General features: G+C 39.9%; 1 protein-coding gene across 3 annotated transcripts in view; it reads right to left on the reverse strand.

Annotated features, from left to right (window-relative positions):
• Positions 1-3,777: 3,777 nt before the first annotated feature.
• Positions 3,778-22,930, reverse strand: part of GAD2 (glutamate decarboxylase 2) — a 41,263-nt gene continuing 22,110 nt past the window's right edge. For all 3 annotated transcript variants that reach the window (XM_015619500.3, XM_015619502.3, XM_015619501.3), the window contains 9 exons: positions 22,087-22,166; positions 18,931-18,985; positions 17,336-17,452; positions 16,156-16,220; positions 12,305-12,383; positions 10,484-10,633; positions 8,645-8,752; positions 6,977-7,066; positions 3,778-6,389 (listed from right to left, as the gene is read on the reverse strand). In XM_015619500.3, coding sequence (XP_015474986.1) covers positions 6,216-6,389; positions 6,977-7,066; positions 8,645-8,752; positions 10,484-10,633; positions 12,305-12,383; positions 16,156-16,220; positions 17,336-17,452; positions 18,931-18,985; positions 22,087-22,166 — 918 coding nt within the window. In that variant the 3' untranslated portion in view covers positions 3,778-6,215. The remainder of the gene's footprint in view (positions 6,390-6,976; positions 7,067-8,644; positions 8,753-10,483; positions 10,634-12,304; positions 12,384-16,155; positions 16,221-17,335; positions 17,453-18,930; positions 18,986-22,086; positions 22,167-22,930) is intronic.

A 22,930-nucleotide genomic window follows, 5' to 3' on the forward strand; every position in this document is an offset into this window, starting at 1 on the left:
AAATGATCCGTGCATTCCTCTTGGGTGTCAGTGTCATGTCAACAATACATGATTTCCTTGTAGATTTTTCTGAGACACCAGCTCATAAAAACATGAAATAAGAGAAATGGCAAAGGCAGAAATGAACCAACACAAACTGAACCATGATACCCACAAACAAGGTCCTAAATGTGTGCCTGAACTGACGATTTTGACCACTACCAAAAATTGCATGTATTTTGTATATCACTTCAATATGATTACTTCTCTCAACTACTGACGTGTATGGAAATTTTAGCAAATGTGAGATGTAATCTTTTTGGTTAAGCAAGGGAAACGCTTCTGTAGTAGTCAGTATTGCAACTCAATTGTATTAAAGGTGAAAGGACAGAGTGAGATATAGGCACTTGCACTATAACATTGCCATTTGTCATTTGCTGTTGGATATGAACTCCTGAGGCAGCTTATTGGGTCTATACTCTTAAAAGAGGAAACAATTTTTTTTTTTTATCCAAAGTTATTACAGAAAGTAACACAATGATAAGCTTCTAGTCTAAAAGCTTCTAGTCTAAAAATTTATTTTAAGGCATCTATTCAGAGTTGCCATGAATCTCACTGAGTAGTAGGATCTTACTTACGGCACTCTGCATTTTATTAATTCCCTGCTCATTAGCATCACTATTAATACAGTTTAATTCTCAATCTCCCAAATTTAATATAGATAGACTTATCTGGAGTAGCAGCCCAAACTGTTGGTGCAAGAGCCAATAACCATAGGATAAAGGATGTGGATTGATAACTCATTTCTATGTGTTCTGGTCCCAGAAGGGACATAGGTGCTGGCTGCAGGAGGAAGGTGCACAGTCCTACCTGCCCCAGGAATCCTCTCTGCAGAGCTGTTGTCCTTCTGTCTCTGAGCTTTCTGCAGCCAGGAGGGTTTATCATGCTGGTGAAATATGCTGGTGGAAGTCATGCATCTGGGAACTGGTGAAAAGAAACTACTTCTCAAAGTCAACTTCATTGAAAGAGGAATCCAGACAGAGAATTGCCTAAAAGCTTCATAAAAGCTTCATGTTTTATTTCCAGCATCTCTCTTGGTCAGAAGAAGATACTGGTGAAAGAGAAAAAATCATCATATGAGACGAAGTCCTGAGAAAATTCTGTGCCCAAGTCATTTCCATGCTTCTATTTTCAGTGCAGTACAAACAGCAGTGGCTCATCTGAATGGGGAAATTAGCTGGAGCTGTTTGGCAGGGACTGCTGTGGAGTCACTTTCCATGGTGGGCATTGTCTCCCAGCAAAGGAGCACCTGGGGAGCTTTGCTGGGCAGTCCTGGTGTGTGCAGTCCCCAACCATCCCCCTTTACAGACTGCCTTTAAAGAGCTGTGGGCTGCAGCTAACTCTTTTAACACAAACCATTTCCTTTTGGCTTCTCAGAGCAACAAAAACATGTTTACATCAAATCCCGAACATCTCTTTTTCCAGGACCACTTTCATTACAGGCAGAGGAGGATGGGTAGGAAAATAGAAGTCCATCATGCAGGGAGTGTGTAAGTGGGAGAAAATGGAAATTTACCAATAAGGATTATATAAAATAACATTTTCCAGGGTAATGGGACAAATTAAGTACATCTACTCTTGTACTCCCTCACTTGTTAGCTTAAAGTTTGTACCTTTCTGTTGCTATATAATTAAAATCTGATGTGGTTTTAATGTCCAGTGTAGGTCAGGTGTCAGTAACACACTAGATCCTGTTACTTGTAATGCAGAATCTAGCGTTTCAGAAGCAATTCCTTTCTATGGAAGGTGTGGACTTCTTTAGAAATTCACATTCTGCAGAGCAGTGCATTGAACTTGCCCTTTCTGATCGTTGGTCACAGACCTATGGAAAATTATTCCCAGGGATTACAGGTCACAGGTTAAGAGTGAGTACTCTAGAGGACTGGGATTAAGCAATCTGGGTTAACATCATGGAAGTTAGATATTTGAATGCTTTTGGAATTCTCAGCATCAGGCATCAGCTGGAGTGAGAATGTGCACAGGAAGTGCTGTAGTAGAGTAGTGGGAGAATGGGAGGTTTCCATCTTTGCTTGACGTGTGACTTTTCTGGAGAAAACAGACTTTGTTCTCTTCATGAAATGGGAATTTATGGAACAGGATTTTATTCAACTTCATTTGCAATGCAAGAATTTCAGCAGCAAGGCTTTTATTCTATTACAAAAAGAGGTAGATATTCCTTTTCTTCTAATCAGAAACAATTTCTTGCTCCAAAGTACAGTGTAAAATTTATACCCCTGCATCCTACAGTGCAGTAATGAACAGTGCCATGACCTGTAGGAGCTCTGTCTTTTCACTGAAGAGCAAAATCAGGTCTGTAATTCCTCCAGCTGCAGCACTTGGCTTTCCCTTGATGGCTGAATTAGTCCCAGTAGTTAGGTTGGTCAAGTAGAAACATGATGGTTCAGTGTAGGACTCAGACATTAGCACATTACAGAGTTTTGTGGCTTTGTATGTGGGTTGCTCTCTATCTAGAATTTCTTCTTGGCAATTAGCTTGGCTAAGTCAGATAAAAGATACACATTTTCTTGAGCTCTGTCTTGCTTTGTTCATTCCTTAGCCATGCTGACACATTAAACCTGCCTTCCTTGGAGATGTAGGCTGTTGGGTAGGCGAGGGGTTCTCTCTGGGTCCTGCCTGGGGACCATTTGCAGAATGAGCAGCTTCCACAAAGAGCCAAAGTCATCAAGAGCTAATGACCGTATCAGGCACGTCCTTTGGTGTTCCACCTTGTGTTACCAGACTAAAAAATCAGCTGGGCTGACAACTTCTTCAGCCTCTCCTCTGCCCCTCAGCCACTGTCATATATACAGCACCTGAGCCAAGGATATGCAGAAGCTGCACAAGAGCCCACCTACACTGTTTATTTCTGCATTAATACCCTGGAAACCATTAACTACTGGGTACTGAGGCAAGTCAGTCACTTCTACAAGCCCAAGCTTCATCCACTCCTGTGAGGGGAGTGCTCAAAAAGGCTAAACCAGTGCTCCCCTTCCCAATGCCAAATAGAGAGCTTCATTGGGATAAGGACGGTAATTTATCCCCACAAGTTCTCCCTCTATCTCCTTAGAGATCTCCTAGCTGGGTTCTGTGCAGGTATTCAGCACAGGTGTTAATCTTAAATTCTGCTAGAGACTTAGAGAAATGATAGAAAAAAATCCTATTTCAGGCATGAACTCTCAGACTGCTGTGGCTATAATGGTGCTTTATTTCTCTGCTGGTATTGCACTGGGCAGCACTGCAGAGGGTGGAAGAGAAACAGAGCAGATTGGTGGCAGATTTTGAAGGGTGGTGGCCTTGGGCCAGGAGAGATGTAAAGATTAAAATTGTAAGTTTTTGTATTGGCTGTTTTGTCTTTTTCACTTCACAGCCATTTTAAATTGTTGCTGTTGTATAGTCTGTGCTGTCCTGGCAAGTGCCCTGACTGCTTTCACAGCTGTCCTAACACTGATTTGGATCTATGGTTAATTCGGGGATAAGTACATGTGAAATAAAAAGACAAAAGAGAGCATAAAAAAATTGAGGCTGTCTGAGGAGAAAAAACAACTAAATCTGACTTGTAAAGGTAGGGTACAGGAATACCAGATGGCAGATTTACCCTTGTATGCTGCATATTGCCTCCAAGAAAGGTCTGGGAGTACTGTTGCCAAAAAGGCTTGGTGGTGGAGTTGGTATTTTTATGATACAGTAGTGAATGGAAAGAATCTTGTAATGAAAAAATCCAGCAGGAGACATAAAATGTTCCAATTAAACATACTCTTTATTGGGGCCTTGCTCCAAAATGGCACAAGTGATAAACACTTAGAATGCTCATCAGTGCTGCTAATGAAAAGACCCAGAGTCACGTGTTACACTTTTATTTGGATTTAGATCAACACCACAGATAAGATACTTTGGTCAAACACAAGAACAGATTGCTATGCCGCTCCTTCCTGGCTGCAATAAGTACAGTAATGTTTAAAAAAAAAATGCTGGTTCTCCTGGAACACCAAATGTGAATCTTGGATTGGCACATACATCTAATAAATATGCTGTTTGCACTTAGCACTTTAAAACGTAATTGCACATGCAAGATGTAACCAGGCTACTGATCACCTTCATCATTGTCCCTGTCCTATTTTTGCTTTTTAAGTTCTTTGCTTGCCTTTTTCCCAGCAAGAAAAAAGAATACAATTTGCTGTTCTACTCAGTATTTCAGTGATTAATCTGCTGATTTTGACACGTTTAGCAGAGGTCACATTGAGACCTTCCTGATAGAACTGGTATCTCCTCTACAGCTTGGCTTGAAACACTAGCAGGTAGCAATGGAAATCCACTGAAGTGAGGTGTGGGGCGCGCCCAGAAGCTGACGAGGAGAGGTTAACACCAAGCAAAGATACAGTAGAGGGACAGGCGTGAATGCAGTTCTTACAATATCGAGTCAATACTACTACCACACAAATAATGACATCTCAATAATATATTGTACAAGCTTATACAGCAACACATGTTGATTTGCAACATTGTACAGTTTAAATCTAAAGTGCACAGCCTCAATCTGAGGTGACAAAACAGTACTATCAATATAATAAAGGCAACACAATTACAGACACTATTTATTTCCTTACTTCATGTCCTCGTATTACATTGAATCAATACTCCATTAATCTATTTTAGATGAAATTAAACCCACATTGCACTTCATTTTTTGTCTTCAAGTATTTTAGAGACAGCAAAACCATATTGCTTTACAAACACAAGTTGGCCATTTAGGCAAAGTTAAAACCAAAACTTTAGTAGGGTTATAAGTAGACAGGTCTAAGCTGCAGAACTCTTACCAACACTTCCAGATGTTGGGGGGAGAAAGGATAAATTTAAGTTTCCATGCCAGAGACACCTCTAAAGCTAAGGAATGATGCAGCAAATAATTTCTGCAAGAGCTGTGCCTATGGTTTCTAAAAAGGTTGTGAGGCTCTATAGGGGTTGTTCTTTGGCAGATGTAGCTATATCTTGACTTCACTGTAGACAAGGATGGAGTCCAGCACTGTGAAAATCCTTTTCAAAGAGTTTGTACTTCGACTCCATTCCTGTCACTTGGATTAGTAGTCACATTTAATTTAGGCCTTGTCTTGCAGACCTGTACATCTGTAAGAAGTCTTCACCTTCCTAATGGAGCTGTGAGGTTTTCAATGTAGTTTGTGACTGCTGAGAGCAGAAATAGTTAGAAGTAAGAAATTATTAATTGATATTACTCAGACATGACCTTTCCTTTTTTAAAATAGGCTTTTAAAACACAGAACACAGAAACCATCCAAACACAGCCTTATTTCAGTCTTGGTTAGCACTGTATATTGATTGTGCGTCTGCTCAGGCCACATGGGAAACATAATTAGGAAAAATAGCATCTTATTGTTGTACTGTAATTGATCTTATTAAGTGATTGTAAGAGCTGCAGTCCTCTTGAGGTCTTTCAGTAACCAAACATGGAGATGTACAATCCATATGACATAGAGAAAAAAATGTATTAAGTGGGCTTATCTTTTAAAATAATCAATAATAATTATTTGAGGCACCTCCATCAAAAGAAAAGGAATCCCAGTTGATTTTCAGCTTCTGTCCTTGCAGTTTTATAACCCATATAAAATAAAAATATATAGTTTACAAAATAGGATTTTTTATATATATATATATATATTTCCTTTTGTAAAACTATACTTATTTAAATACATTTGAAATGCTGCTATAGGTAAATTAGAAATTCTGTTCTAATACTACGAAAAAGGCAAAATCCTTTCACTTTTAAACATACAGCATGTATATTCTGCATCTCACCACCCCTTCCCACTTCCCCCAATCTGATTTTGTCCTAATTTTGGGCAACTTTGGCATCATTCAGTCTGATTGCTTTCAATTTAAAGTAATTACAGAGTTAAAATTTGGGGTAAAATTTTAAGTATCTTCTGGTCTTCCTTATTTGTTTTAATAAAGCTTTTTTGTGCAGCTAATTATTAAGGAGGCATTCTAAAACTCAGGAAAGGACTTTAAAGGAGCCATGTTTCTTGATTTTAAACTGTACTCTATTCCAACGCCACAATATAGAAATAGATTTACTTTGGAACAAACTACAAATACATTCGCACAGTTTGTGACAACTTAATTGTCTACTTAGAGGTCCAGGAACAGACTTTCACACCCAGTTATTATAAATCTTGTCCCAGGCGCTCTATTTCATCAATCAGGAAATCAATGTCTTGGTGAGTGGCTGCAGGGTTGGAGATGACCATCCGGAAGAAGTTCACTTTGTCTCCCAGGGGCTGATAGCTCACCATGGTTGTGCCATACTCCATCATCCTGGCTTTTATCACTGGTGCCACCTGCAGAGCAACAAAAAGTAGGGGATGCTGATAATGAATATTATTATTATTATTGTCATTATTATCATTATTTTCATTATTATCATCACCCTCATTATTATTAAAACAGAGTATACTTCCTTTTTTTGTAGTGGATGGAGAGCTACAAGCAGCTGAAATGAAATTACGTCCAATATTAGTAAAAACATTAACCTCCAGTAAGGAATAAATGTCACATTGAAAAGGCATTCAATTTATCCCCTTTCTCTGTCCTGCTCTTTAAATGACTGTGGAAATTTCCCTCTGCTAGTTCCTCAATATTGCTGACAGGGACACAGTAGCTGTGCTGTAGTCTTGTTGAGCTTTTGCTGCCGTTGCTGGGTTTAGTGACTGTGGTCCACAGTGGCTTCAGTACACAAACACAGAGCAAATACGTGCTCTGGAGATCAGGCAAAGCCAGGGAATACCACACCTGGCGACCAGAGCAAGGTGGTGCCAACACTGACCTGCAGTAAAATGACCATGGTCCTTTGCCAGAACCTCACCCTGCCCTGTGCCCTGGGAGATCATTCTGGGAATTGCCTTCCTGCAAAGGTTTCAGTGCTCACCTTCATCAGGCGGCTCGTTCTCTCTTCGCTGTCCTCCATTCCACGCAAGCTGGGAGGTATGTACCAGAAGCAGACATTTGTGTGCTGAGGCTAAGCACAGAATAATAATAGTTTATGTTGTAAGAAATGCTCATAATATCTCAATTGCAATTAAGTTCATGCCTTCCCTCCCTCTCATACATCATCTTGTGACAGCAGTCAATGGTTTTCATTATTGTGGTCCACTGAGAGTCATCATCATTATTAATGCAGAAAAGATAATTTTAAGCAATTTATTCCCAGGGTGTCAGATGCAGAAACACATCATCCAGCTGGGCAAATGTATTTATGCCTTTCTGAAAGGCATCTGGATTTTGCAGCTCCTGTCCCCTCCAGGGGCTTGAAGGGATCGTGTGGCTAAGGCAAGAGTCTATTACAGATAATTTAGAGGTAAGGACTGTGTCATTTACTTTTATTACATGACAGAATAATACAAAATCTGATTCTGTAAACAGGAGCCACAGGTGGTGCATAAGACAGTAAAAGATTTTCTTATATTTAATGAAATTTACTACTTCTCAGTTTGATTCTGCTAGCTGCTATATTAATATGCATGCACCACAGCATCTTAGCTCATTTAACATCTATGGGAGCACTAAGCAGAAAGGCATAAAGTAAGACCTAGTGGACACGTTTTGCATTTTTCCAATCTCCCAACAGCTGCCTGCCTTGCTGTGTTCTTTGCTGGATGCTAAATGTGAGTTACAGCAACTCCTCCTGCTGCCAGTTCCTTCACTCATCATCAGACCCAGTGGACCAAGTTCAGTGATGACGTGTGAGGTGGGGGAAATAAATTCCATAGTGGTATGTGGATATGAGCCTGTAATCTCTGAAGAAACATAGTGATGTTCATCCTTGTTCTCTTTTACAGACAGAACACCAGATAACTTTGTAACAGAGGTTTCTACCAGGCCTGTCCCCAGCCCTCACAGCTGGAGAGGCTGCCCACACAGCAATGGCCGAGCACAGCAGAGGTACAGCCACCCAACCCAGGCTGCACTGCCTTGCCCTGGGCACTGTGCTCCTGCCAAGCTCCTGGTATCCAGGAATCCCATCTCAGCTGGAGTCTCTCCACATAACCTGCCTGGCGATATCTGCATGCCAGGTGATATCTGGTGATACTGCACCCAAGCAACACCAGCCCCTGCCCTGCTGGCTGCACCCCATCACAGCAGGGACCTCAGTGTAGATGGTCCCTCCAGGTCACCCCAGCTCCCCTGTGACTGCCACCTAAGAATGCTGATAAAACAGCTCTGTACAACCGTCCTTTCAGTGTCTGGGGTACCGTACCCCCCCTCCTAACGGACCCTGCTATTTGGAAACTGCAACTTGTTTTTATAAATAAGAGCCTGGTTTTCATTGTGCCTCGGTGTGTTGTGTTAGGCTGAGATCCGGGTGTTTTGTTTCAGCAGGGTTAAACTGAGCAAACTGAACACTTATGCACAGCTGCCTCACCTCCATTGTTCCTGCATTCCATGAGGTAGAGAGGAACTGGCACAACAAGAGGTTTTGTTACAAGGGTCCCTGCTTTCTGTCTCATGCTGTTTGATTTGACCTGTTGGTAGCATCCCAATAGGTAATGAACCAGACAGTGTTGACCAACTGAGAAAAATATGTAGCACTACATACCTTTCCATCAAATACCATTTCATACCCTTCTCTGTTCTTTATTTTATTGTATAGGTATTCAGCAAGTTCCAAGCACTTATCAATTTGTGCTTCAAATCCTGTGGTTCCCTTTACAGAGAGATGAAGAAAAGCAGTTACGTAAATACCTGCTCTGTGAATTAAAAGGGAAAAAGGACCATGCAATACTTGCCAATACATTAGCACAAGTCACCTCTCAAAAGTCTCAGTGAGATCAGTTAAGGATCTGATTCTATGTGTTGAAGGGCACTTTGATAAGCAGAGCTCATTTGTCTCTAGCTCTTGCCACTGACATCCCTATAGCCAACTCTGCAAAATAAGCATCAGGTACTTGCTTGGTTCTCAGGAATATTTTGCTGAGAACATGAAAAGCATCTCAAAGGGTGCCTTTGGTAGATTTTGCAGAGAGGCTGAGGACGGTTTTGGATAGCTTGGACTGGCACAGTGTGGGGTCTTCAGGAGGTGTTGAGTTCCAGACATGGGGAGTCTCCCACTATTTTCAGGATAGGGGATTTTAATCTTCCAGGAATGATATACTGGGGAATTTCCAAGAATAATTTTTTCTTTTTTAGTTAAGCACAGAACGGGTAGACACACTTTTAGAGCCCAGTCTTATGCATGTGAAAATGCACACTTTGTTCAGATACTACCCTGCCTCTGTAGTATTCTCGTTTCTAACAGATACCATACAAACGCAGAAGTTGTGTTTTTAAGGGCTGCAGAAAAGCCCACTTTTTCATCTCTGGCAGAAGTCATAATCCTCTCTGTGACATCATAATTTTTTCTGCAATCACCAACTGTGATGCCTCAAACAAAGGATGCAGCTTCAAGAGGGAGAAAAGGGGATAAACAGCTGGAATAAAATCCTTAAGAAACACACATTCTATTTTGTAATGTTAATATTACAAGCAGAGTGTGAGAAGAGAAAAAGCAGTACAAGGCATATTGAAAAAATGGGCTTTAGCAGAAATGTCTCTGAGTAATGGATGCATGTCCCTGCTAAATCTGTTCTGGCAGTGCAGAACTGACTTAAAAGCCCATGTCATTATCCTTCTGTGTAGAGATTTCAAAACAGAGTAGAGGTAGCCCTGGGAGAAAGGCTTGGAGTAAAAGAGACATGTGGCTAAAATTGCCTGCTGCTCTGCAGACCCCAGTTAGCACAACAGCTATTGCATCCTCCTTTACAGACTCCCACACCTCCTCCGAGGCTTAATAAAGCACATAAGAATCTTTAAGGCTTTCTGGAAATGAAAACAGTGATGTCATCTCCTGTGAACCAACCTTAGGCAACCTGACATAATAGATTAAATAAATACATGCAAGAACTTATTTAGCAATATAGATAAAGTTATCATTAGAGCTGGTGTTTACAGATTTCCCAGTGAAGAGTTTTTGATGAGTTTTCCTCTACTCCTTCTAAAGATTACTTCATATCTACTGCATGCAATGAAACTAGGTATTCATCTTGATTTGCCACGTATAATTTCTGAATATAATTAAAACATCTGTTTATTTCCAGAAATCTTTGTAACAACATTCCTAGGTATATGATTTATGCTGTTAGACTCCTACAGTTACACAAGGCAAATGCTATGCAAAGCCATACAGTTCAAGTTTCAAAATCATGTGTGCTGCTTTGAAGCTCTGTCGTTAAAAGTATAAAACCCCCAGAAAATAATAATGTTCTTTCTTTCATGTTATATATATGAAATTCAGGTCAGGTATTTTCTAAAATTGTGATTACAGAAAAAAATCCAAACTCTCAAGTGTATCTGGTGTGCATTATTTTAATACAAACAAATGTGTAGCAGGCAGTCCTACCTTTGCCCTCCACATCAGCCATAGCTTGAAGACATCAACATGCCGTCCACACTGCAAAGCCTTGTCTCCCGTGTCGTAAGACAGGTCGTAGTGCTTGTCTTGTTGAAAGAGGTAGGAAGCATGCATTTGATTGCAACTCTGCATCAATCCCTTATGGACACAAAGACACAAGCACAGGGATGTTGGCACAGATTTGACTACTACTTTGAGGGTTGCTTTGGGTGAAAAATTCCAAACACCCAAAATCAGTCAAATATATGTCTAAGTGCAAAAGGAAGATCAAAAGCACAAAACTAGACTTATAAGGTTGCTCAATGGACTAATCCCTATCGGTGCCCAAGATGCCTCGGTACCTGATCCAGCAATGTATAATCCACTCCCACATCCAAATAATTTTTAAAAAAAGATGTGCATTGTGCTTCCTAGCATTCTTAAGCTTAATTTCATTTCTGGATCTTGCCTTTTATTTTTTGTTCTCGTTCCTTTTCCTCCTTTCCTCTGAAGGCTTCTTTTCTGAGTCACACCAAGACAACTAGTGACTAATCCAAAGAGTATCACAGCACTTTTCAATTGCTTTGGTCTCTAAAATTCTTATTTTTATTGTTTTCTTTCTTTGTAGGAACAGTTCTTTTCTTCAAAGCCCTCAGCCGTAGATTGGATGCTTAAGTTGTACAGAAAGCTTTGAACAGGCAGAAGAGCATATGGCCTTTAAAAACCCAGCTAGAGCTATTTCTGGGCTGCAACATACCATTCTAAGAGGTAACTTTGTGGGAGGAACAGAAGCCAACAAGGTGACGAAACCTGGCCTTGTGAAAGCATGAGGTTTCCTTTTTAGCTTTTTAAGTAAAATGCAGAGAGACACATTCTGGCTCTAGTTAAGATCTCAACCAAGTTTATGGTATACCTTAGGGCTGTTGCCTAAAATGGCAATTTCCAGTCCAAGAAGAATCATAACATGGCTGTTTATCATCAAATCTAATCTTCATGTGTAACTCAAAACTGAGATAGCAAAATGAAAGGGGGGAAAAAGAATTGACTTTCTCCTAATCTGAACCATCTGTTCTCCCTAGAAGTCAAGGATGGTACTGACTTCAGCCAGGCAGGCTTTGTCTTGGGGAACTGACCCAGAGGGCAAATAAAAGCCAGTTTCTCTCTTCCTAAATGCAATCACTCTGTATACAATCTGTTGTACAGCTGTTAGCAAAACAGCAACCAGCTTTTTGATAGCTGGTCTATTAAGTGGTGGCTGTACGGCAGCTGTCCCAGTAAGTGATGGTTATGTGAAAATTACAGGCTTGAAGGGTAATTCAAATTCTAGCACTAAATGAAATGTCTACTTTTTATTCCAAGAGCATTTACTGTTCCATTTTTACTTCCATGTGCCCCCAAGTGGATATATAGATCAAAGCTGGGTAGGAATATCATGAAAGTCTAGAAAATGTAATGATGCCTTGATTCTGGACCAAATGTTGTGTTGCATGTAAACCATGACTTTCACCCCAGGAGGACCAGAATTTGCCTGCAGTTACATCTTATGTTACACAGTTATGCAGCCACAACTTAACCACGGACACTTAGAATGGAAAGTCACAAAACTCTGTATAGGTATTGCCATTGATTGCCTCATTTTTGCTAGACATCTGCTTTAATTCCTTTTGCAGTCATGACTGAAGCACAAAAATAGAGGTCTTTTCTCAGTTCCTGTTATAATCCTCATCACCTTAGCAAGTATCACCTACAACACAGTTATGAATATCCAGGATTTTCAGAAGTGCCAGAAAGAAGCAGAGAAGCACGTATATTGTGTATATATTGACATACCTCTTCCCTTACTAGCAGGGCTGAACACTGCAGTGGGACGCCCATCATCTTGTGAGGGTTCCAGGTTACTGAGTTAGCTCTGGAACAGAAAACCACATGAAACTCAGACATTGTACTGTGTGATGAAACCCCAGAGGCATTTAGAAATTAGAATTATATTTAATATTAGAATAATATTAAACATGAAGCAATACTCACTTTTTTCTTCTTCTGAGCAAGCAAAGCTGAAAATTATCATGGCTGATATTAGGAAAGCAATGCCTTCACAGGGGACCTAATCTACTCCAGTTGGCTTTTGGATGACAATCCTGGCAATTTACCACAGGATAATTGCTCCATCCACTAAATTTAATCAGTATTAAACTTTCTGGGGAGTCATCTATACTTACATAGGGCAAACTTCCTAAAAGCACAAACTTGACTGATGAACTTTCTAAAACTGCACAGTCAATTAAAGATGCAGATAGGAAGCTGGCAACCTAGCAGATCTCCCTCCCTCTGATTCCAGTTTCAGCAAGATTTTAATAATTAGCTCACACAGGCATTTAAAATAGTTCCTTGAAATACTTCTGGGTATCACTAAGTCTCTGAGTAACCTGGAAAACATAGCCCAAACTAATGTTTCTTGTTGCTCTGATGATAGCAAATTTTCATAGCTCCCTAATTTTTGCTTGGTTACAGCAATTCACACAACTACAGTAATAAGAGTGGAAATGACCCATCTTGCCAGAAAAGAGTCTGATCATGCCTCCCTCCAGGACACATGTGCTGGAAAAATTGCTGTCAACCTAGGTTTTGGGAACAAACAGAGAGCTGACACAACAAGATCTAGAGAAGAGGCATTTGGGACTGCAGTAAGGGCTGAATGGAAGATTGTCCAGTTGTTTATTATTTTCATTTTGTGTTATATTTGACTGGCTATTTTATAATTACTATTGTTACATATGATGACTTAGCTATAAATGTATATATTTGCATCCTATCTGGCTAGCTGTCAAGGACACATCGTGCACATGATTTCATCTAGTGCAGTGATTTGTACTTTGATGGTATAGTCAGTCAGCTGAGGCATGTGAAAACTTAAAGGACCCAGGACACACTTGCAGGTAACACTAATATCATCAGAGGTGAGCATGTTAGAATCTAGCAGTATTTTCCTTTGTGGGACTTGGAGACAATGCTACAGGTTTATGCACCTACACCCAAATGGCTTCCACTCTTTCAAAGCAAGCAACTTAAAAATTCACATGGACATCAGGCAGTACTTCTGTGCTTTCTTCTTTGCTATTTAAATGGTACTGTGCAAGTGCCTGATGCAAAATCTGTAGGGAACAGGCAACATCTGGCCACTTGGCTTGGCTTTTTGAGTATCTGGCAGCTTTTAATCAGCTCAGTCAGTCATCTGATTACAACACCAAAGCTAATGGTTCTGAACATCCACTCAGGTCTATGAACTTCCCTTGATATGATACTTTTTAATTTTTTTTGTGCCTATGTAAAATTAGACAAAAATTCTTTAAGAGACCACTAAAAAACAATAGTAGTATGCATTTTCTCAAGCAAAAAGGTTACTTATTGATGTGAATTATCTGTCTGAAACATTTAATTTATCCTACGGTCACCTTTTTACCTAATTAGATACCAATTTCACACAGAAAAATAATGAATTATGTAAAATAAAAATCCATAATTTTTCAATTGTTATCAGTTATTTTGGGCTTCTGTCATTAGTATATGTTTGAAGAAATTGCTGACCAAGACAAACTGAGGTAAAAAAATCTGTAAGAATCCACAGATGTTTTCTAAAAGCATCTCATGTTTGCCCAAATAACTGAGCACCAAGGACCTATATGATTTTTTGGCTATGGGTCAAAGATAGAAAAAAAAGAAATGTTTTTCCTTTACAGATTTCAAATGGATGACAGGAAAGATTCATGAGTGGCAGAATTTGGTCCTAAGCCAGCATTAAATACAGACTCATGCAATCACTGACCAGCCACAGCCCCTGGAAGGATGCCCAGAGCCTCTAAGGAGCACTCACTCACTGCACACATGCTTTTCTCATGCAGCTGTCACTCCCTGCCTGAGCTCTGGACGGGGACACCAGGCTGGAACTCCTGATGTTGGCCAGACCTATCTGCTCCACACACTGGGGCTTGTGTTTCCTTCAGGGTGCCTTCCAGCACCTTGGAATCTGCCATGGGGATACTGGAGGGCATGGTAAGGACAGTCCTGCAACTCGTCCTCCTGTGACAGGAATATTTCTGCTGGACTGACTGTTACCAGAAGGATGTGAGTACTCAGAACACAGTGTGCTGCAGTAAACGTTCCCTCTCCTATCAAACATGAGTAACAGCTTCAGTTCGCTTCTACCCAGACCTGTGATGACTCCGTTATCTACCATGAAACAGAAAGGTCCATGAAAGGTCTGCTCTAAAAGTTCCAGCACTTGAGATCTGGACAAACTGAAACAAGCCACTGTGTCCAGAAAGCAGGAATAGCACTCAAAGTAACAGATTTCCTTAATTCACTTCCTAACATACTGAGATGGTGCTTATCATAACACTTAATAAAACCCAGTGGAGTTCTGGATCTAAAGCATGTTATGCAGAAAATGCTCCAAAGCAAATTTAACCTGAACTTCTCATTCCAGCACAATTTGGACAGTAATATGGGAGGCAAATCCTTTGTTTCACACTCTGCCCTCACAAGCAACAATGTACATTTTTACTTGGTGGATATTTGGATATATATCCTTTTAATGCATGATATGTAAGTCTGGAGTGCTGTAGGCAGTCTTAAATGAAATTCATAGAATCACTGGCTGCTTTCCAAATTTTGCATGAGAGATGTATGAGAAAAGAACTGAATCATCAAGGTATCCTCCTAATCTCCAGGATCAGGATGAGGAAGTTTGTAATTTTAATTGGCAAGAAACAGCAACTTGATTTAGTGATAAAGAAGGAGGAAGGGAGTAATGATTTACTCTCAAACATCATGAGCTTTAGTAAGTACAGAAATGCAAGTGACTCCATCTATCCCAGCATACTGCCTCTGGAAAGGGGACTAAATAGGTGACTGGGAAGAATACAAAATAGGGCAAGCACCCATGAACTTTACCTAAATACCCTCTAAGCTTCCACTCCTTTGTGGCTCACAGAAATCCTGAATGTTTTTTGTCTTCCCTTGAATGTAGTTAAACCTCAACATCCTATAGAAAGGATTTCCAGGGCTTAACTAAAACTTACTTTCTGAGTAAGCAGCTATTTTTAAGTTTAAGATCAGTCCTTCCAACCTGGACTAGCATCACTTATGTTCACCTCCATTATCTGCAAAGTTTATGAGCTCATGACTACAACTGTGTATATATCCAGGCACAGACTTACTGAAGACATCAATAACGCAGTCTGGAGAGGGTTAGTCTCTCCAGCAGAGACAGAGCAGGACATCTGTCCTAACTGCAGGTGCACCCATGTTTTATACTTAAAGTTTCATGCTTCAAGTGTACAAGACCTACAAGATTCACTTCCTAGAGAAATTAAATTGCTAATTCATGTTGGATGCTGAATTAGAGGATGCTGCAGAAACTGCTCTGGACCTGTATATGTAGGCAGTGAGAACAGAGAAACAAGCATGGAATATCTGCTGTTAGTACTTCAAAACAAATTGCCACACTACTGTAACACAAAGGGTTAGCAATGCTGCTTCAACCAGAAGGGCAGTTTATATGATTTCTCCCAGCTGTATCTCAGAGATAATATTGATCCTTAATTTTTAAGGCATTGCTGTAGTAATCACTCGTGTTAAAATGCATTTAATAAATGTCTTTTATTGATACTAATAAATCATACCTTTCGATGCCATTTAACTTCCATTTGTGTTTCCTCGACATCAGGAGCCCACCACCCCATGCTCCCTGGAAGGCAAGACACATTATCTTAATGAGAGCTCTGCTTTCCTCTGTGATGACATCTGTGCGTTCCCATCAGTTTGGGACACTTTTTATCCTGCTGATGTGACACATTCCAAAATGACCAGGCAGATGGGGCCTGAGGCATGAGCTGTGCTAACAATTTTCTTCCAGTAGTTTGGAAGCAGTGGTTAATAGCCCCTAATCCAGGCACTCACCCTTATTGTCTGCAAACCTTTCACTTGTCCCTCTGACACCGGCACAGCGAACATTGGGCTGCCCCCACCGCTGTAATTAACAACTTGCAGATCTGCTCCCGGGTCAGCTGCCTTTTCTCTTGGAGTCACTACCTTATAATAACAAACCAGACTGGGATCTCAGCTGCTTTGGGGGATTTCAATCATATTTTGGACCTACTACTGCTTGTCCTCTACTCATTTGCCTTCCTCTCAGAGATCTGGGACAAGCAGGCATTTCATGCAACTGAGAAGTATTTAAGGTAAATACAAATTCTTCCTTTGAATGGACTGATTTTGGCTGACACAGTAATACTAAATCAAGAATCCCAAACCTATGGGAAGTCAATTACCAAGCCTTTTTGGAGAAAGGATTTGCAAAAATGACACAGAAGATATTCTAGGGCTGAGAGATGATCCTTCAGAAAGATTTCTTGGCAAGAGCCTGGATAAAGCTAAGTAGCCAATCTGATAAATTTCCCTAGCACTTGCATTAACCTGATCAACAATTTGCAGTACTTTATTCCAGAAAATGTATCCTTTTCCTTATGTATTTATTTTGCAGCTGCTGCTGAAGCTGAGCCAGTGCTCAATACACTTCTTATGTGTTTCTTTATTAATGACATTTAAAGATAAAGCTGAAAGCCAAAAGCCCTCAAACTAGGTCATCTTAAGTGTCCCAGTTGCTACAAGTACAACTACAGTCACGGTTCCTAAAATATCACCCTGACCTGAGCCTCTCAGAGTGGGAAGTCAGTGCTTGGAAGCTAGACTTAATTACAGCAACTAAATACAATGGGTTTGTACAAGATGACACTTTCCAAAATGAATAAATTAATGTTAATACACCTTGTAATCCAGCCCTCCACGTATGATGTTACTTACATCCACATGCATCCAGATTTTGTACTTCTTGCAGATGTCTGCAATAGCTATGAGAGGATCAAACGCCCCATACACTGTTGTCCCAGCTGTGGCACTCACCAGAAAAGGAACAAATCCCTGCAAGAAAGCAGAGAGATGTTATGCATGCTCAGAGTGCTGCAGCCCCCTCATCCCACGGCAGCCCCAGCTCCCCTTGTGCTGCCCCCACAGTGACCCCACAAGTGTTTCCCAGAGGACATCCTTGCTATCTTACGCTGGTTTTCTCCACGTTTAGATGCCAGCGATATTATAGTTTCTACCTTAAGGTGGCAGCAAACTTCCAAACCAGTATCCTCCATTTATTAGGGTGCATGAGACAGGTAAGGGTTCAACAGAACAATTCTGCTTCACACCACCTGCCTGAAACAAAAACCGTCTGCACTGCAGGATGTCATATAAACAAACCTGAACCAGGCACCACGGTGAGACAAGCATTTCTGGTAGACTGTGCCCTGGGCTACATTGCAATTATCCCAGTGAGTGTCTGGTAACGTGGTGCCCCAGTTTTGTCAGTGGGAACATCGTGTCTGAGGGCGTCTCCTGGGGCAGTGTGGGGCTCACCACCAGCCCCATCCCTCACGCAGAGCAGGGAGACAGCCCTTCAAAGGTAGAAGCAGCAGCCTCCACAGAGCCTAGGGACTTTTTCTTGGATTCCCTCTGTTAAATGCCGTGCCTCACAACAGAGCACTCGGCAGCCATCACTTCTGCACTATGAGATCTGGGGTCTGCTAGAATTTATACCAGTATTTAATTTTAATTTCATTTTTATGAAATTTTTAAAATTAAATTACTCAATGTAATTTCAAATTACATTGAGTTCATAAGGAGTACTTAGAGGTCAAGTGTGGCTACTTTTTTTTTTTTTTTTTTCCAGAACTGGGGCTCAAACCATCAAGAAAGTCCAAACTTTCTTCTGCAAGAGTCAGTAGTTTTGTGTGGCACTCTACTGTCATTTTGCCTTATTTTTTATCTACTGTATTGCTTTTCTTGGAAAAAATATGCTTTCAATGAAGATTTGTGTTATTAATCAGGTTTTGTTGCAGTGTGTCTAGTAAACATAAATGCTGAAAGCACAGGGCTGTGCTCATTGCTTACTTTAATCTGATGTTTTAATTCTAGCATCTCTTAGTGAACAAATACAATAGCGTGTGCACTTTTAGAGATATGTGGATTTTAGTTTACCTTCCATTGATTTGGTGAGTCTATGAAAAGTATTTTCAATGCATTAGAATAAAACAAATTCTCCAAAATTATTACTCTGGTTTTGACAATATTTAGCTGAGAAGCTGCATCATACATAGCCTGATAATATAAAAGAGGATGTTATGCAAAACATCATATAAAAAGAAAGCCAAATAACTCATGGATTATAAAGTAGCTCTAAACGTATTTTTCTCAGCAATTCTTGCCTCATTAATTGGCAGGCTACATTTATAAGAAATAAATCAAAACTTAATGGGCAAGCCTGTGTTGTTTAACCAAGGAAAACAAACAACCGGCTTTACCATTCTTTGGGTTTCTGTCTTCTTTGGAAGCAAGAAAGCTGGTAAACTTACTTTCTGTTTGGCTTCAACAATTCTTCTTTCAAGGTCTGATGGGATCATTTTCCCTCTGGAGCAAGAGAGTTATATCAGTCATTTGATCTTGAAATTAACTTTTGCTGTTACTTCTTCACTTAATAGGATACCCAAAGAAGAAGCAAAATGACTTTTTTGCCCAAGAGTTATGCTGCACTGACGGGCATGGAAAGACTCTGTCCATTAGTCTGAGTTGTCAATATATTTGCATCAACATGGTGATGGTAACTGAAGAAGTATGTTGTGGTCACCCCATTAAAGACTGATGCTGCTCCTTGGAGCATCTTGGTCCTGTCTGAAGTTAGAGTCCTGGGAATAAGCTTCAGTCTCCCAGGGAGAGGCTCAGCCCAGCATCCCAAGAAATTCACTAGGTTCCAGATCCCATGGTTATCTCTCAGCAGGCACAGAAAATGTCAGCTGAGCTGCATGGCCTTGAGTGGTGCAACTCAGCTGTGCTGTCAGCAGCTGTCTCTGTGTGCCCTTCCCAGGGATGAACTCATTTCAGGGTGACTTTTCCACAGTTTAGCGAATTACACATTTGCATTTGCTGGAAGCAGGGTGTGAGAAGCTGCCTGTCTAAACTCACTAAATGCACTGTCAGGCTCTTTGCATTGACTGTACTTGCAACACCTCCACTATGAACCATCTACTTCAGGCTCAGATTCAGTTGTGTATGGCCTGAATGCTAATTTAGGAAATCCTATAAAGTAACTAGGTGCAAGATAAAACAGAGCTGATACTGAATATTAAGGCTATAGTTTTCTTTGCTTTAGATACCATCAAGTCTATAAAAGAAGAGGCAATATGAATACCAGCACTACAAACATGCTAGATTCCCATGTTACAGAAATAAAGTCTTCACTGGCTTTGAATATTGGACATTAACATTGATATAAATTTCTAAAGACTTTTTCAGATGTTTTTTCCACTAGGCCCTCATTTCCCACTGTTATAAAAAAAACAACTTTAATTAAAACTCAAAATGATGTTACATGGAAACTAATAAACCCACTAGTTTTAGTTTCATTTTGCATAAAAACACTTGAACTGTTTTCATGACATTTGGATGCATGTCCTTTTTAAAAATTATTAATTTATTGTAATAAGATGCTATTGGTTTTTTAAGTTTTCATCCTCACATAGCTTACAATAACACGGTATTTATTTTAGTAGAAACAGGTTTGTTTCTGAAACTGCTGAATTTTTTTGCAAAATCTCTCCTGCATATTCAAAGTACTAAAATAATGAAAGAAAAACTAAAAATAAAAAACTAAAAATGTAAAAATTAACCCTGATTTTTCTTGCAGAAGTACAAAAAAGATCTAGAGAGTATTCAGCTTCTTGTGAGCTCCTCAAAGAGACATGTACATGTTCAGAGAAAAGCAGTAGTAGTCTTATCCTCAAAAACTGTTCCTGGGATCATTAGAGGAATAAAGAAAATAAAACCATGTCAAAAGAGGGCAATGAGTACCTCCTCAAAACATAATTTAGATGCTGATTTTTAATAGTTTCTGATTTAGTGAGCTTGTGCATAGAAACATACACAGAGCTGGGCAGATGCTTTCACTGGCCAAATTGTTTTACCAAAGCAAGTGATTATCCAGCCCCAGTCACATCAAGTAGATGCAGGAATTCATGGCCAGGAGAGAGCAATACCCAAGCAATGTCAAGGTTTACCAGTTAAACAAGGCAAACTAGGCAGGTGTGGGTCAGAATGGGAAAGAGCCACCAGGAACTATGCTTGGTCATACTGAAAACTTCAAAAATATATCAATGTGCTCCTTCACCCTTCCACAGGCCCACATCTTCACAGAGGGTCTTCTCAACCACATCAGCCCACATCCTGAGCAAACAATCTGCTCTGTCCCTGCTCTGTCTGCTGTGTCCCCATGGGAGACACACAGGAATCCTGCTGTTTATTTCAGCGTGGGCAGGCCAACCATTGTGGTCTTCACAGAAAACCATCACGCTGAACTTGCACAAGAAGAAAAGGAAGACACGGCTTCATTGATCCACATCCATCTCTAGTGAATAGAAACAACTGGGGGATTTGTTTTGATATTTGTTGGTTGTTCTGACGTCATTAAATCCTCTTCAAAGTGTGTTCAGTCTTTTGTTAATAAAGAGATAATAGGTTCATAAGTCAATACACAGGCACTGTGATTAGCACTGTAAATTGCTTACTTGATGCTTGTTTTTTAATGTGGGAGCAGAGTATTTTGATAGCAGCAAAACCTTCCATTTCTGTTAGAGACATAATTAATTCAATACCTTGTAACAATGAGGGACTCAAATAGCATTTGCTATTGGAAAGACTCTCAATTGAAGCAATAAGAATTTTTGTAGTAATTTTTGTCCCACAAAAAGTGTTTTCCCTAAACCAGAAAATTTTTATCAGAACATGTTGATTTTGTTAATACACATTTTCCTCAAAATGAGTTTTCACAGAGAACTGCAGCCTTCTGGTTGGGTGAGTTAAACAAGAAGTTATCTACCACCCTTTTTCAAAGCCTGTGTGAGCTGCAGATTAGTTGCCTCCTGTGCTGTTGGTTTCCAGGGACCACCATCCTCCTTAGCTTGTGCTTCCCACAATGCTGCAAAGACCCTTCTCTTCACATCCTATCACAAACATGTCCCTATCAAGGGCACTGAGGGAAATGCAATCCAGATGAGAAAGATGGTGGAGGCATAAAGTAATAGAATTATATTAGCAAATGCTCCTAAATATTTTATTCCTATAAAAGGCCCACTTCAGCTCATTTTAATGGATCAAAATGTGAGAGTCTGATTTGATCAAAACAAGCTTCCTCCTGGTTTCTTAGCACAAAATGTAAAGAATGATATTTGCTTGATATCCTGTTTCACATCAGAATGAAAGAAAAAAAAAAATAAGAAACCTCTGAGAAAAAGAACTTCTAAGATTTTTTAGGAACTCCAAAAACAGACAGATAAAAAAGCTACTAACAGAGCCAGTTCCTCTAGTGGGATAAATTAGTGTACAGCTGCTGAAGATGACAGTGCTATGACAAATTATACCAACTGCTGACCACATCCTGCACATTCCCTCTGAGGTGAGCACCTGATGATCCTCTGTTATGCACCACAAAAAAAGCTGTATTTGATGTATTTACTTACCTTTCATCACATCTAATCAAAATCACACTATCTGTACCAATACCCAAAGCCGCAGCTCCTTTCTTCACAGAAAAGTGACTCTGAAAAAATACATTTATTATTATTTATTGGTTTTATTATTTATTATCTAATTTAATATAAAACACTACCCTCTTGAAAACCCTTCAGCAAGAAGTCCCAGGAGGCAGTACTTACATTCAGAGCCCTTCTGGAAACTAATCACTGTAATTTGAGGCTTCAAAGCAGGTCACTACCATCAACTAGAGAAACAGCAATCACTCTAATCTGGGTTTACTCCTGGAATATTGCATATACAACTGTGGTCAGTTCTGGACCTTGATGTATGTCTGCAGCTTCTATTGCTTGTACAGATTCAGCTATGAGTTTGCTTTACTAAAACAAAATAGTCTTCCCTAGAGAATTGATTTAGTTTGTGATGTTCAGAGTAATGTGCTACAATGTTTCTTCTGCCCAAATAATATACTGAGAGAAATGAAAATAGGAAGACTAATTGTGATCTCATGCCAGTGAAAGCCAGTAACAACTCCTACTAACAAAGCTACTAAAGTTTAAAATCAGAATAGGGCTATTATTATTATTATTATTATTGTAAGACTATTAGTTAATCTGTATGTATTCCAAAATAGAATATGGAAGTTACATACTGGAGTGCATGTCGGCCTATTTTTCTCTCACTCTTAGAACTTAACTCCCGAGCCAGTATTGGTGTATAATTCTAAATTAAATCCCAGTGATTATGATAATGCAACAGTTTTATATCAAATTATAGCCCAAATAATCTCATTTTGTATTAACTCAAACCCAGCTGTTAACAATATTGTCC

Source organism: Parus major, chromosome 2 (assembly GCF_001522545.3).
Source record: "Parus major isolate Abel chromosome 2, Parus_major1.1, whole genome shotgun sequence".
In the NCBI taxonomy this organism is placed as follows: Eukaryota; Metazoa; Chordata; class Aves; order Passeriformes; family Paridae; genus Parus; species Parus major.